At 43.9% G+C, this 15813-nt stretch overlaps 1 protein-coding gene across 7 annotated transcripts in view; it reads left to right on the top strand.

Moving 5' to 3' along the window:
- The first annotated feature begins 552 nt into the window (after positions 1-552).
- The window catches only part of LOC146986787 (low-density lipoprotein receptor-related protein 1-like), a 173955-nt gene continuing 158694 nt past the window's right edge, over positions 553-15813 (top strand). For 4 of the 7 annotated variants that reach the window (XM_085775600.1, XM_085775598.1, XM_085775599.1 and 1 more), the window contains exon 1: positions 819-1185. In XM_085775600.1, the coding sequence (XP_085631726.1) occupies positions 1098-1185 (88 nt within the window). In that variant the 5' untranslated portion in view covers positions 819-1097. Of the gene's footprint in view, positions 1186-15813 lie in introns of all 7 variants that reach the window. The other 3 variants (XM_085775603.1, XM_085775602.1, XM_085775601.1) reach the window with 1 other exon arrangement.

Genomic DNA, 15813 nt, shown 5'->3' with positions numbered 1-15813 from the left:
TTGAATTAAATTAGTGACATTGAATTAAATTAGTGACATAAATAACATTTTCCATGATATTATCATTTATTGAGATGCACCTGTATAGTATAGGTATGTGCATCAAATCCAGTGCAAAGTGCCATCTCCAGCGATCGGTTTGATTGAAGGAAAAGAATGAATGCTCCATGGCAGCTGCAGGGAATGACTGAATCCAGGTTGTGACACAGTTTGTTTGCATGAAGTTTCGGACGTGAGAGCGTGGCTGCTGGAGGTGGAGGTGGAGGTGGAGGGGAGGGGAGGGGAGGGCCAACAGCCGCTGCCGCTGCCGCTGCGACGTCACTCAGACCTCTGACTGACTGACTGGGCTCCGGCTCCAGCTCCAGGCTCAGTCTGTGGCCAGAAGCAGCAGCAGCAACAGCAACAGCAGCAGCAGCAGCAGAGGCGGCGGGGAGGAGGAGAGCAACGTCTCTGACTGAGCCACTTCTTTTTTTTATTTTTTTTATTTCCTCCTGCCTGCGGTTTCTGTCTCTCACCGGGGTTAGAGAGAGAGAGAGAGAGAGAGAACAAAAGACGGACAACTGCATGATCCAGAGGCGCCGGTGTGGCTCTCTCCTTTCCATCTCGACTGTCTGTCTTGTCTGCAATTGCCGGGGCTAGCTTGATGCTCAGTTCAGCCTGCTACTAGCAAAAACCAAACCTTTGTGACAGGGGTGTGTGTGTGTGTGTGTGTGTGTGTGTGGGTGTCCATGCATCCGAGCAGCCCCTGAAGAAGGAGAAGCGACCCTGGGCTGGGAGAAGCCTTGGCGTTTTTCTTTTCTTTTCTTTGCCACCCTTCTTCTGCCTTGACAGTCCACACACAGCCATCCTCCGAGTGGGCAGCGGCAGCGGCAGCGGCAGCGGCAGCCTCGTCAGCTCCACTGCGCACCCACAAAGCGGATTTCCAGTGAGGAGCTGAGGAGCATCACCACCAACCGGTTTTACACGTCGTCGTCTCCTGTCTGCAACCTCCTCCGGCTTGACAGGACCAAGGAGGAGGGTTTCATGACTAATATTCTTCAGAGATAGATTAAAAACAAAAACAGAAGAAAAAAAAAAACCCCACAGTGTTGCGCACCATGGCCAACATGTTGGCAACAGGATTGCTTTTCCTGGGATTGTTGCACAGTTTGGTGGAAGTAATCACTCCAGCAGCGGCTATAGATGGTAAGCACATCTCATCTATAAGGTAGAAAGAAAAAAAAAAAACTATGTATATGAATGTGTTGATGCTGATTATCGCGGGATTTATTGTGTTGTGTTGTGTTGTGTGGCTGCATTGCACTAAAAGAGTGTCCCTGGACTGTGAGTGGAGCAACGTGGAGAGGGATGAAGCCCAGACGATGAGACAATTAAAGCGCTCTTTTGTTTCTGTCTCCCACAGTCAGAGACACATGTGAATAGTGCAATGTCACAGCAGTGATCTCTCTCTCTCTCTCTTTCTCTCTATGCCCCCCCCCCCCCCCTCCATCTCCTCTCCTCTCCTCTCCTCTCCTCAACCCCCCATCCTCCTTCCCTCCCTCCAGACGCTCTCACACGTTTGCACTGACACTCAGTGATGAAAACTGTAGCACAGGCCCCGGCAGCAGCTCCTCACACACACCACTTGTTTACAGGTAGTTCAGAGACCTTCAAATGCAGAAACAGCAGAAGCAGAGGGCAGATCGGTTGGTTTCTTATTTATTATTATCTCCAGTGACAGACAGAAAGAAAGAGAGAGCGAGAGAAAGCGAACAGAGATGTCAGCATTGGAGCCTCAGTCTGTGAAACTGTTGTGTCTGAGCTTCAGTCAGTTCACGTTCAACAGTTTCCAGCGAGTGGTGCATTGACTGGTCTGCTGACAGCACTGCTGCTGTGGGACTTTTCATAGCGTCGTATCTCTTATTGAGTCTGTGGTGCAGATAAATATGGTCACTGTCCTCCTTTATAAAGCCCAGGCTGAGCTGCAGCACGGTGACTATCGTCTCGTCTGGTTGTGTAGCTGCTGGAGTTTTCTCACCTGGCCCGTGTAGACTCAGACTGCCAACAACAAGTCGTCGTACTGCGTTGATCTGCAGGCAGATAGTGAGCAGCAGTAGTCCAAAAACAGCCCCCCCCACCCCCACCCCCTACGACCTGGTGAACACAACACCTTCACAGCCTGGAACAACTTCTGGAAACTATTAAGCCCTCCCTTCTTCCACCACCGTCTCCCCCACTGCTCACCCCACTCCAGTCAGTGTTTGTTTGGTAAGAAAGGAAAAGGGCGTTATCGAGGACAAATTTGTTAAATTCTTTGCAGGTGAAAAAGAGAAATGTGGGTTTATTTTCGCAGAAGACGTAATAATACTTCACATTCATTCCAGGAAACATCTGACCAGGGAGGGAACACTAAAACTCCTATGAACATTTCAACTTTTTTTCTGTTTGGGGGGGAAAAAAGACAGAGAGAGAGAGAGAGAGAGAGAGAGAGAGAGAGAGAAGAGGAGCACTAGTTGCTGTGAAGCTAACCAGGTTTCTAAATTTGACATTTCATTAAATGCAGCAGGACTTTTAACACGCATGACTGATTTAAACCACCAACCACACTTGGTGAGATTCATCGTCGAGCCATAAATGCCTCCCTCTTTGCCTTTGATGTCAACTCTTTGCACTTGGCAATCCAGTTGCTGTGAGCTTCTTAGCGAGCGAAAAAATCCACATAAATTACCACCTTGAAGATTCGACTCGACGGCCTGCGATCACCTGCAGTTTTCTCCTTCCTTCCTCGTCAGTCTATAGCAACAGCTGAGAGATCCTGCCTCACAACAAACCGCTTCCTCCTCGACGTGCCGCGCTATTGTTTTTTTTTTTACTGATGTTTTTCCTCTCTGTCAGTGTTAATGCTTTGATTCGATGAGTCAGCCTTGTTCTGGATGCCAGAGGACATCACAAACCCTTATTTATGCTATTTCTTGCCAGAGCCTCTTTGAGAGATATATTTGCAGTTGACATGCTGAATGTTAAGCTTTACCATAGAGCTTTCACTGGGTGCCTGTAATTGTATCACTCCAGTCTTACCAGACATCCACCAGTATGTTGTTGTTGTTGTTATATACTGTAGGAAGCTTTACTACATGTTGGCTGCTTCCAGGCATAGCTTAATTGCTTTTTAACCTCTTTAATTGCCGCTTTGATTTTTTTTAGGGCCTTTTGAACCACATATGCTACTTGTAAATTTTTATCAGAGTTGCCTTAAACTTTTTTTTTTCCATTTTCTGGACCTGTAAAGATTTTCTCTCTCTCTTTCTCTCTCGCTGTGTCAGTACTGTGGCCAGCAAAATCCCTGGGTCACCAACAAACCCTCAGTTTAATTGGGTCTAAACCAGTCTTTGTTTCCCAGAGGATACCTCAATGAACAGCCTCAGATTGTTCAGAAAGCGCTGCTAATTGGGGGGCCGGTGGAAAAAGGCCCTAATGAAAGAATTCACATAGTTTCACTCGAAAGTAACGTTATTGCAGAAGGAGATCACTGATCCCCAGAAAAGGGACAGTAGTTCTCCTCCTCCCCCGAGTGTTTAGTGATAGACACTTTCCACTGGAAATTAAAATAGAGAAGTGCGCTTGAGGTCACGGCAGAGAGGGCATCTGGGTTAAATTCATCCTGATTCATTTCAATTTCCTTCACGTAGGCATATATTGAAATATTCTTTTATGCAAGCCTCCTCTATCTGAAACACCTACTTCCTCATTTCCTTTTTTCCCCTCCCATAAAATGTTAAACTTGTTCATTTAAAACCACAGCCTTGATAATAAAAAATAGACACACAGGCTCATTCCCTCTTAATTAACTCACCTTTCAGTGATTCTCTCCTCCTGACAGTTTTCCCCTGTTGGCGTCTGTGCTGTAACATTTGGTGCTGAACTAGCCCCCCCCTTGGCAGTTTGGTTGCTTTGTTTGGTTGGTTGGTTGGTTGGTTGGTTGGTTGGTTGGCTGGTGATATGACATCCACGTGACCAAAAGGTTACCACTTGACTGTTTACTGACAACTGTGGGTAACATGGGAAACAGAATACATTTGTTAGGTCCTGGTAGCTGCTGACTTTATGTCGAAACACTTAATGTAGAAAAACAGACGAAGAGTATGCAAACTCTGCTGCAATGATATTTCATTGGTTGCTGCTAAAATAAAATGTTACTTTAGATAATACAACTGCTAGATCGATTGCCATGTATCTGATGTAAAATCATAGTTTCTTGGAGCTGCTCTTTTGTGAAGGTCGAACTAAGATTCTCAATTTCTTAAAATAATTTATATTACAGAAGACAAAAACACAGTTTTTGGAGCTTAAAGTAGTGGTTTTTGAAATACATTAACTTTTTTTTCTGTCTGATCTGATCTCTGTCTGTTCAATATTGAGGGCTGTGCATACTCACTGGTATTATGATACAATTCAATTTAACATGAATGCACCATGATGCACTGCAGCCTAAATTTTCTATATTAATGCACGCAGCTATAATTTCATGATTGAACACACTGAGTCCCCTTTTTATTACTCAATCATTGCTTTACAAAAACTACTGCTTCTGAATCTGCTGTCTAGCTGCAGCTATCTTCTGCTGCTAATATAATAAACATGAACATGTCTAAACACAGCAAACTAAATAGGGATATTAACAACAGGTAATGTGTAATCATTACATTAACTTGTTTTGACATGATGAGATGCTTTACATCGCTCTGATCTGTCTGTTCAGTATTGGTGCTGCAGGCAAGCAGACTATTTTAATGACTATTGACTTATGAATTGTTTTTTTATTGTGATGAGGGTTGAAGAGGTCTGGCAGACTGCTCTTCATTGCACTGACTGTACACAGTTCTTTTAATGTATATGACAATAAAAAAAAAACATGAACATGTCTAAACCTGGGGAACTAAACAGGGATATTTACAACAGTATTTGCTCGTGTGTTATCAAACGTATGTCCTTTATGCAGTGCATTATGCTTTTATATAAAATAATTTCAAAGGTTAAAGGTGCAATATGTAAGAATGTGGCCAAAAACGGTTACTGCAGTCAAATTCAAAACACAGCGATCTCATTTTTTCTCCCAGTCGTAGCGGCAGCTCAGTGGAAGCAGACCGGAGGCTGAAATGCCACTGACGCCACCGTGACTGGGAGAAAGGGCTAGGTGGCGCAACATGTAAACACGTAAATTCAAAACATAAACATGATTTGCAGTCTGCAAAAAAAGATTTTTAATGCGAATACTCTGGCTGTACTATTGTTGTTGGTGAGTTCATCATGTTATATGAACATTGTTCCTGAGTCTCTGTGACATATCAGGAGGATTTTACGGCCAGTTGCTTTAGATTTCTTACATACTGTACCTTTAAATAAGTGTCTTAACATTAAATAAGCTGTAAATCCTTTAAACCAATTAAAAGCAGTCACAATGGGTGGTTTTCTTACCGCTTTCTGAGTTGACAGTTGACTGAGTTTGGTAGCCGGCGTTAGCTTCTCGGCTAACGGAGTGGTACTTTCGGCGTATTTAAATCGCGTGTGACGGACTTTACACGCAGCGAGCGACTTTGTTCAGGTCCTGCTTCCCGCTTAGGTCATTGAAAAGCCGAACTGTGTTCATATATTTTCGTTTTAAAACACTCAGTGCGTTTTTTTTGTTTCTTGTTAGTTCTTCATGTTAGCTTCCCTCCGCCATTTGCGCCGGTTCCGTTCTCCCAAGATTCAATGCCGACGTTGCCAGGATTTGGCAGGTTGGTTGCAGAGCTGGTTGGTTGCTAAGGCTGCTGTTGCTAAGGAAGGTTTTTTTTTTTTGAACGGTTAAAACTTGATTGTCCAGTCACGGAGGGGGAAAACAAACAACAGGGGCAACTGTAATCGATTATTTTCTGTACTTGAATCGTCCACATTCGTATTATGATGAGTTTTTTTTTTAGAAACGTTTAATCGCGGCCTGCTGAGTGAAAACCTCCGAGCCGGAAGTTCAGGAGGAGTCAGGTAGAGCCAAGATGGCGATGCCTGGCAGCTGCATGTAGCTACAAACCAGCTGTTCAGAAGCCTGTGGCTGTGGGTGACCTCCCCAGTGAGGAATAACCTCTTAGTAAGTAAAGCAGTGTTTGTTTTCATGCTGTTGATTTGATGGTGATTAAACAAACAAATATAATATGTGATTGGGTTAGGCCAGGTTAGCTGTGTCTTTATATAGAATGGGCAAATAGGAAATATTATCCACTTACTAATATAAGGCAAATAAGCATAATTTATGGGGGGGCTCACTGGATATGTTGATTTGTAATTACCTAGAAACACTCATTAAGTCTTTTTTAGAAGCTGACATCTATTTTAGCACAAGTGCTGTGGGTACATGTGAGCGAGCTTGTCAGAACAGCCCTGTGACCCACTTTAGAGTTGTGACACACTGATTGAGATACACTATCTAGATGGAGCTATTTCAGGATAAGGAGACAGAACAGGGTCCCAGGAGGCCCACAGAGACAAGAGACGCATGTACAGAGGAAATGACGAACGTGTACATATACGTATACTGTATATTCCTGCATGATGACCGATGGTTTACCATCACTCATGGATAAATGGGAATTAAGTTTTCCCTTTCCCTCTTTATTGTGAATCGTTGAAATAAGTACAGTGAAAGTGGTGTAATGTAAATTCTTCCTAATGAGAGCTAGAAAAGCAGAGGCAGAGAATACAGCTGACTTTAAACACATTAATGAGTCACTTGGGAGCGGCAGAAAGAATCTGTGGATACTGGCCACCTGATGAATACAAGTCCAGTAATTCACTTTTTTCTTAGCTCTGTTTTGCTCTCTATGCACTGCTGACTTTATTTTAACTGTCTGCCATTTGGTGCTGAGCAAAGACAGTGTTAAAGCAGCAAGCAGCAGCAGCTTGGTTCATCACTGTGAGTGAAGATCTTTCTCATACAAGTCAATATAAAATGATTGGTTGAAGCAGCTTTTAAATTTGTCCAAACACAAAATCCAAAACACTTAGGAGAAGTGTTTTGTTGTCCAGCTGTTAAGACAGGCATTACTTTGGGCTTTTTATTCCCATAGCTCACTTGAGTTTTATGGGAAAAGCACTTTAATATTCAACCTGTGCACTTTTTTCTTTGACATACGGTTCATAGAAGCAGCAACAGGTCTTTTACTTTGCAGTGTTAACAGTAGCAGCCGTTAGTATTAATATTATCAGTCTGGGAATGATCTATTTAAGAGATCTTACTCCCTTGATAACCCAGTGGATAAAACTGTATCTGCATGAGTAAAGATGTGTAAAGAGGGAGAGAGAGGTGTTTCTACCCGAGGAAAAAATTAATTAGATCAACGATGCTTCACATGCACTGGCTTTCTTCAGGTGAAGGTGATCAGAGGGAGGCGACGGCGTCTTTTCTACGTCTGTGACAGAGCTAATATGACTTTAACACTCAAGCCTTTTGAACGACACAGGGCAGCGAATGCTCATTCAGCCCACGTTTGACTGTAGTCCTGATTTAAAATGCTGCACCATCATATTCACTCAAGACTGCAGGGTTAGCAGCTGCAGCTCTGTGCACACTGTCACAGTTAAACTCGGATATTGTGCAATAATTCAGTCAGATTACAGGGTGTTTCTCACTGTTTCATTGTTGCATTGTTAACTTTTATTATTTTGGATGTTCAAATATTACGCAATTATGTTGTATTTCTTCATAACGTCCTTATTTTATTCTCAAGTAACAGGCGCCTGTTAACAGGCAGTCCATGCTGATGCCAGGCAGTGTCAGGGTCAGGTCGGCTGATGTGTATGTGTGTGTGTGTGTGTGTGTGTGTGTGTGTTCAACCATTCACACCAACCACAGACATGGGTTTTTATTTAACTCAGGCCTCTGTGTCAGTCTGAAAGGACTGTTTGTGTTGTTGTGTTGTTGTATCAGGTTGATCTTATTGTGCCGGTTGTACGGTATCGTATTGCACAATGGTGGAGGTCATGTCATGTGACACAGTGCTGCTGTTTTCTTTTATTCGCATCAACTTGTGTTCTTGGGATTAATCCCAATCATCATATCACCGGCTCTGTTGCAAAACATTGTGGAGTTTCAGTTCCTGAACCAAATTAGAAATTGTCATTGCCTGTTTATAAAATGTTTCCGATCTTGCAGATCCACCAGATAAAGCTACTGTCTGTTTTCCACATCTGCTCCGTACAACAATTGGCTTCATTCACATCCATTACAGCCTTTTTTTTTTTTTTTTTCATGGACAAAAGTGTAATGGAGAGGACTTGTACCTATTATTACAGATTAAATGTGAATGAATTCCCTGTAGAAACAAACAGGCCTCATTCTTCCTCGTGAAGAAGCGCAGCACTGTATCTTGTCTCTTTGTAGTTTGATCCTGGTGAACTTTTTACAGACTGTGCAGCTCAGTCATTATTCATGCAAAGAAAGAAAGGACATTGATTTAGATGTATTTTCAAACTTGTAATCCTCAACACAAAGTATGCAACCCTAACCTTAGCATAAGCCTAATTGTGGCAGTAATCCTTCAAGCAGGCGGTCGCCCTTCAACAAAACCTCCTCACATGACCTATGGTTGTTATTTCTGCCCTCTGCCAATTACAGATGTGCCTTTTTTAATAGATTAATACTTGACAAACACTTCTAATAAATCACTGTGAGTATTGCACACTGCACACACCATTTTCAGGCACTCAGGCTTTTTTTCAGTGTGGAGGATTTCCCACACTCCACTGCCTGTGTGTAGGCAGTGTGGTCTCTGTGATTATGTGCATTGTGTGCTTCTGGGAAGAGAACGGGCGGCTGCTTGCTCCACTACTATTATTAGCCTACACACACCAGAACTAAATGGAATACATTTTGCAAACTGTTCCTAAGCATTTTCTTTTCCTTTTTTTTATTGAATTGAATTGAATTAGGCAAATGTGTGGATGTTTGCATGTTGCCTCGGCCTGAACTGGCTTATCACAGTTGCTGACATGTTTTGAAGGTTAGATATTGTTTTTGGGGGGGATGAAATTTTGGGAAATGCGTTTATTTGCTTTCCTGTCATTCTTCTTCTCATCATCAATCATCTTACTGAGTGAATACCTGCCTGTTTTCTATAGTAGGTCATATTATCCCTTATCCCTCCAGGGTCTATGGTCACGTGAGGTTTTCAAAGCGCTGTAAGAAAAAAAAAGGGTCACCTGGAGTGCTGCTGTCAACTTCACCTGAAAATGCAGATTTGAGACTCACTCCCAGTTTTTGTTTGACGTTGATAGATCATGTAAAACCAGAGATATGATGGTGTTAATTTGATATTAGAAAAATACTTATCAAAGCGTAAAAGTGGGATTCGATGGGCAGGCGTCGGATTTTTGTCTCTCAATATATTCATCATTTTTTTGGTCATTTTGGTGCATTTCTGGGCCCAATATGTTAATAAAGTAGGTTATTGTCAGATCTTATAGGTTGTGCTGAAAATAAATAAAGAAAAGATACCAAACATGAGTATGGTGAATATTTTTCACCATACTCATATAAAGGTAAACAACCAAAACAGGCTTGGACCTAAGGGTTAAATAGATAGAATATAATGTGTCATGGCAGCAAAGCTTGACGTCTGTATAATTTATGCACAAGATCAGTGATGGGATGTAGGTTCTCCTCTCGGCTGCTTCTGCTTCTGCACATGGACGCTGGATGTGAGAGAACGTTCTAGTCGTGGATCCAAACTCATGCGTCACGCTGAGACGTGGAACTTTGCGCTGGTCTTATGAAAAGGCACTAAAGAATTTCATATAATCTTCTTTAATATGTTTCCCTCAGTGGCATGCTAAGTAGGCTTAATTGTCATTTTTCCTCCCCCCTCCCTCCTCCCCTCCCCACTCCCTTGCGCGGCCGGCGGCGTACGGCGTGTGCTCTGGTGGTGTGATGTGCTGCTGCAACGGGATTTGTGTTAAACTGACTTGACAATGGTGGAATTGCACCTTTTTTGTGTTTTTTTCTGCTTCGTCCACACTCTTGGCCGCCGACTTTGATTTAATCCTTATGTGGAAGTGAAGGAAGGAGGTCGCGGTGGTGGTGGTAGCAGCCTCCTCCTCCTCCTCCTCCTCCTCCTCCTCCTCCTCTTTGCTCTGAGCTCCAGCACTTAGAGAGAGTCTGGTACAAACAGCAGTCATGGTTGATTACCACTGTGGGGTTGAGACATGGTGAAATCTCAGTCAGACATCCAAATAGCTCTTAATTAAGCTCACATTTGATTACTCTGCTTTGCCTAATAGCTTCTCCCTCTCCTCTCGGTGCCACAGAGGCCCGGCGGCGGCTGGGTCGACCGACTCGACTCGATTCAACTCGACTCGACTCGATTCGATTCGACTCAGTGTGAATGTGACCTGTTGAATCCAGACAATGGCCGGCGGAGCAGAGTGGAGCGGAGCAGGACTGTGTTGTCCTGGGTCCTGCATGACGGAGCTTCATTTTACTTGGCAGCTCTCGCCAGACATGAGCACATTCCTGATGTTAATTCTCCTCGGTTTAAGCGTATGCGTAACACACACACACACACTTACGTAGCCCTACAAACACACAGACTGTCTCAGAGACCCACAAAACACCTCGTTAAAATAAAAATAAGATTCTTCCAGTAAGGTGAGCGGGTGCACATGGCCGGCCCGTATAGAAACAAGAAACATCACCAACAACAACCACACGTTAATATTGATTTAATAATGAAAACATGATTATTATTATTATTGTGTGTTTCTTGTCTCACACATGTCCAGTCACTGGTGAACAACCGTCTGATTTCCACAGCTGCTTTTAAAACTTCTGCCGGAAAGACGGTTTATTTAAGAGGCACAGCTGGGGCCTCTTTCTCTCTGTTTGGTAACATGACAAATTGGAAAACTTTTCTTTTTTTTTTGCCCCTCCCTTCTCTGTCTTCTCACTCTCTTCCATTACAAAATCCCGAAGCGTTCGTGCCTGGTTTTGTGGAGGAGGAAGAGGAGGAGGAGGAGGTGGTGGCAAGCTGCAGCCAAACCAGAAATATACTGTAGTGTAGACTCTTCCTCTTCTCTTCATATTTTTGCTCCCCTACCCCCCCCCCCCCCAAAGTTCAGCCCAGAGGTCAGAAATAGACTCCCACCTCTCTCTCTGTTACGTGTCGATCTCCATCTGACTCTTTGCTGAGGTCATTGTTGTTGGAAAGAGGCTGAACACAAAATACAGTGCTGACTGACCCTAAACGGGGGCATTTTGCTCCTAAAACTTGCAACAACACAAGTTAATTTTTCATCTAGCAGTAAATTTACCTTAACAATGGCGAAATGTGGAAGGGTCGACTCAAAAAATCTAGAATCTGTCATTACAGGTGTCACAGTCATGAATGAAAAGGAAATATTATATGTTAATAACATTAAAGCAGAAGTAAGCGATCCGGTCGTTTTGGATAACTTCCTGTCAGCCGATGGAGTTAGCAGTCCCCGCCCTCGTCCCTACGTCACCACATTCACGCGCATCCCTTGGCTGCACACACAGAGAGGACCGCCCCTTTATGCCGTTCTCTCTCCTCATTGGATAAAGGTTGTAGGATACAAGGAAAGTTTTCTCCTCGGCTTACAGCAGAGCAGAGTGACTGACAGACCCGTGTTTCAGACCAAACAGTCTATGTAAGTGATTGCTGTCGGAAGATATAACTATTTAAGACTTATATTAACACAAACATTCCGCTTACTTCTGCTTTAATATTAGGAATATTTGCCCTGCAAGTCGATTTATGCCCCTAAATCTTCTGCTTGTGCTCCTAAAATGTTAAGTTAGGGGCCACTGTGCTCCTAGTCAAAAGGTAAAAAGTTAGTCTGGAGCCCTGAAATATTATAAACGCATTTCCAATTAAATATTTTTCATGTCCGAGTTATTTAACATCCGTTTCCTGCAAGGCGTCTGATGTTGCATTGCATTCTGGGGGTGTCAGGTTGTTTTAGTTGGAGTGCGTCGAGCCGGTTAAAGAGGCCGTGTATTCAAAAGTGTGTGTATATTTATCAAAGTGTGTGTCAATGTGGAGATGAATTACACACAATTCAAGTTGTTTATCTGGCCCTCGTGTAAACCTCCGTCTCCTGAATATTTGAAGAGTTAACATAAAGCTCCATCACTTCCAGCAGCAGCAGCAGCAGCAGAGAGAGAATCTGGGACAGAGGAGCCGTCGTCGCCTCTTCACAAACTGTCGAGGTGTTTTATTAGCGTGAGCACATGCTATCTCCTCTAGACCAAACTAGACGCTGCAGCATAGTCTCTGTAAGCACTCAATAATTCACTATGCACACACTTGAGCCTTGCAGCAGCAGCAGCAGCACCACCAACACCACCCACCTGGTGCTTTATTTTATTTTTTTTTGTGGCCTCCCAGCTTTGTTATTCTCAATAGCTGCAGCGGTTACAGTTATGAAGCTCCACAAGCTCGAAAGCACCGCGTCTTCCTCAGATCACAGAGGGATGTTGATGAAGACGCAGCCCCGAGGAAGCACTGCTTTCATGTAACAGCATGAAGTTTGTGTAAGCACAGAATATTCTTGTATTTCCAGCCCCGCTTAGCTTTTTTAATGGCTCTTCAATAGTTATTCTGACATATATATTTAAGGTGTGAGGGAAGTAAAGGGGGAAAAGCCAGAGCTGTTCTTTTACTGGTAGAGTTTAATGAGCTCAGAGTTGTGCGACAGATCTGAGTTCATTCGCTGCATTGTGATAGCAACTGGTGTAATGGATTGAACTGTATTAAAGGGGAAGTCTGGTGTCTCTAACCCTCCATGTGCATTTGTTTCCAACAACGAAGCCGGTGAGAGATCAATCCATGGAGTGGTGGATAAGGTTATTTATCATCTACCATGTTACCAGGTGTATATCTGTGTAGTCTTATCTGTCATCAACAAGAGATTACGGGTTATGGGGCACGTTACGTTTGTGTGGCGGTGTCGCCATGGAGACGAGAGCTGGGACACCGGGTCGGAGGCTCTGATCTTACAAGGTTGGTTTTCAGCCAAGAGATGCTAGGTGGAAGGCAGAGAGCCTCCATTCTCCCTGGAACTAGTTAGAAGTCAGTGATTTAACCTGAACTAGGACTCTGGAGCTGTTTTATTAAGGGACACATGGAGCTGAGTTAAGTTTGTAGTGAAGTGCGAAGTTAACTTTGGTGACCCTCTAACTTTTCATAGATCTTTCCATCCTTTGTCTATAAACCACTCATCCATGCAGGGTAACGCAGGTGCACCATAAAGAGACAAACATCTCACATTCACTCACTACAGGCTATTTAGGCCCAATCCCATTTCACCCCTTGGCCCTACCACTTACCCCTACCCCTCCGTTTTGCGCGTTCACGTGTAGGGGTAGGGGTGTCCCAATCCCCGTTAGGACAGAGGGGTAGGGGGAAGTGGTAGGGCTACATACCCCTCCAAACGGAGATTTTTCAGAGGCACACTCCAAACGGAGGGGTATGAAAAGTTTCCCAGAATGCATCTTGCGGCAGCCGGCAGCGGTGCTGTAAAATGAAAAGCTGCTTTATTTCTTGCTGTAGCGCTGTTATTACGTCACTTTCTTAAGTTTTAATATTTTTTCTTGCGAGAAAGTAGCTGTTTAGGTCCCAAATGTGCGGTTAGTTTACCCAAATGACGGCGGGTTAGAAGTTTGCTCCGACGATTTTTCGGAGAAGTGAAGCTCCAGGAGGAGCGGCTCCTCACAGAGGCAGCAGCCGGCCTGCAGCGCTGCTCCGCCGGCCAAATTACGTCCTCGTCCCGGTCCCGCCGGAAGAGAAGGCGGTCGTTAATTAACTTATCCGCGGGTTTTTAGAGGTTTACCACCAGCATGTTAAATTCTTTTTAGCATTTAAATGTTGGTCTAATTGATGAAATCTGACAATTGTGGCAGTAGCATTAGTTATTTGGATGAAAAGTGAAGCTTCATGTATCAGACAGAGGAGCAGGCAGCGCTGCCTCTGGGCTCTGTGTACAGAAATCACCACATTTACATCAGTAAATAAATGTTTTACAATGAACCGATCAGTCTGCATTAAGTTTTATCTTATTTTATTAAGTTATATGGTACACGGCTATTTGATTTCTGGCAAAAGCTCGCCGCATCAGCTTACGTAAAAGCCAGTGAGACTACGTGATGACGTATGTGACTGTTGAAGGGGTGTCCCAATTCGGAGGGGTTGACTTTCTACCCCTACCCCTTGTAGCTCCGTTTCAAGGGGTAGGGGTAAAAAAGAGAAATGGGATTGGGCCTTAGAGTCACTAAACAACCAAGGGTACATGTTCTTAGACTGTTGGAGGAAGCTGGAGAACCTGGAGAGAACCCACGCAGACACAGGGAGAACTTGCAAACTGGGAATTGAAACGCAAGAACCTTCTTGCTCGGAGGCGAGAGTGTTAACCTTGACCTTACTGTCTATTCTTATGTTAATGTGCTAAACAGCTAAACTAAGGACGATCTTTTTCTTGTTTGTTTTGAAAAAGTTTTCCTCAAACACGGCATCGCTTCAAGAAATATCGGCGTACACACGGATCCACTGAAAACAACTCTGTAGTACATCCACCAGGCCTGTGTGTGGCGCTGTAATGCTGCCACGCATAAACATCAAAAACAGAGAGGAAGATGGAAAGCTTCCCCGCTGGATTCAATAAGTGGATTAAATGTTGACTGGGAGTCGTGTTGGACCGACAGTAGTCCACTGTTGTCGTTGTTGTTGAGTTGGGTCCATCGACTGCGTGGCGTTTTGAGATTTTCACGACTCTGGGGCCTTGGCCTTCTGCTCCCCAAGTTCAAAGATAAGAATGACTTTGCTTTATTTAAGCCTCAAAGGGAATTTCATACAACTTGTTCCTCTCTTGTTCTGCTTTCCAGCTTTTCTTGAAGTTCTGTATTTGCTCAAACCGCCACCAAACATTTAGTTTCTTTAGCTCATCTTCACAGCCTAGAATAAGACACGCCCACTGATGATGTCACGGTTCGTGGTGAAGAACCAAACTATTTCTTGGTTCCCCTTGAGAAACCGACTTTACAGGTTCAGGAGCCTGTTTTTTTTTTTTTGGTCTGAACGTGATCAACATCGTCTTTCTCAGGGTCGTCCTTTAGAGTTGTGTCTGTCCAGCTGAAGAACCGTCTCTTGAAGGCTGGATTCTTTCTTTCTTTCTTTCTTTCTTTCTTTCTTTCTTTCTTTCTTTCTTTCTTTCTTTCTTTCTTTCTCTCTCTCAGCACCTCTGTTGACAGTCGTGACTGAGTCCTCCAGCTCCTCCAGCTCCTCGGCTGCTGAGTGTTGTGCGATGAGGCGGCCGCCTGTCTCGGTGTCTGCCGGAGCTTTGTAGTGCCCCGGCTGATCTCTGAGGGCAGACGGCCAACTTATTTATAGCCCCGCCGTGGGTGTCGGAGGAAATGGGGCTGTGGCTGAGGGGGTGGGGGGGTTGGTGGGGGGGGCGAGGCTTGTGTTTGCCTTAGCTGAGTGAGTGAGTGAGTACTCCTTCCTCCTCCCAGACACATTGAGCTCATCCTGCAGCGAGCTATAGGACGAATGATCGCCTTGTTGTTTACAACTACTTTCGGGTAGAAAACCAGCATTCGAACAATAGTGACGGACGAGAGTTTCGCTATCTATAGACCTTTTCAGAGAGTATAAACAAAGACAGGTGTGGCTCATTAGAAAACGCTCTGGTACACTAAATGGAATGGAGCCTTAATTAGTATCCTTGGTAACACCTGTATTTGTTTATACTCTCTGAAAAGGTCTATATATAATTTTTCACTATATCACTATA

This window comes from Trachurus japonicus, chromosome 5 (assembly GCF_045865225.1).
Source record: "Trachurus japonicus isolate A0001 chromosome 5, Traja_1.0".
NCBI classification, from domain to species: Eukaryota; Metazoa; Chordata; class Actinopteri; order Carangiformes; family Carangidae; genus Trachurus; species Trachurus japonicus.
Note: the sequence above shows the minus strand (reverse complement) of the source record. Positions and strands in the feature narration are given on the sequence as shown.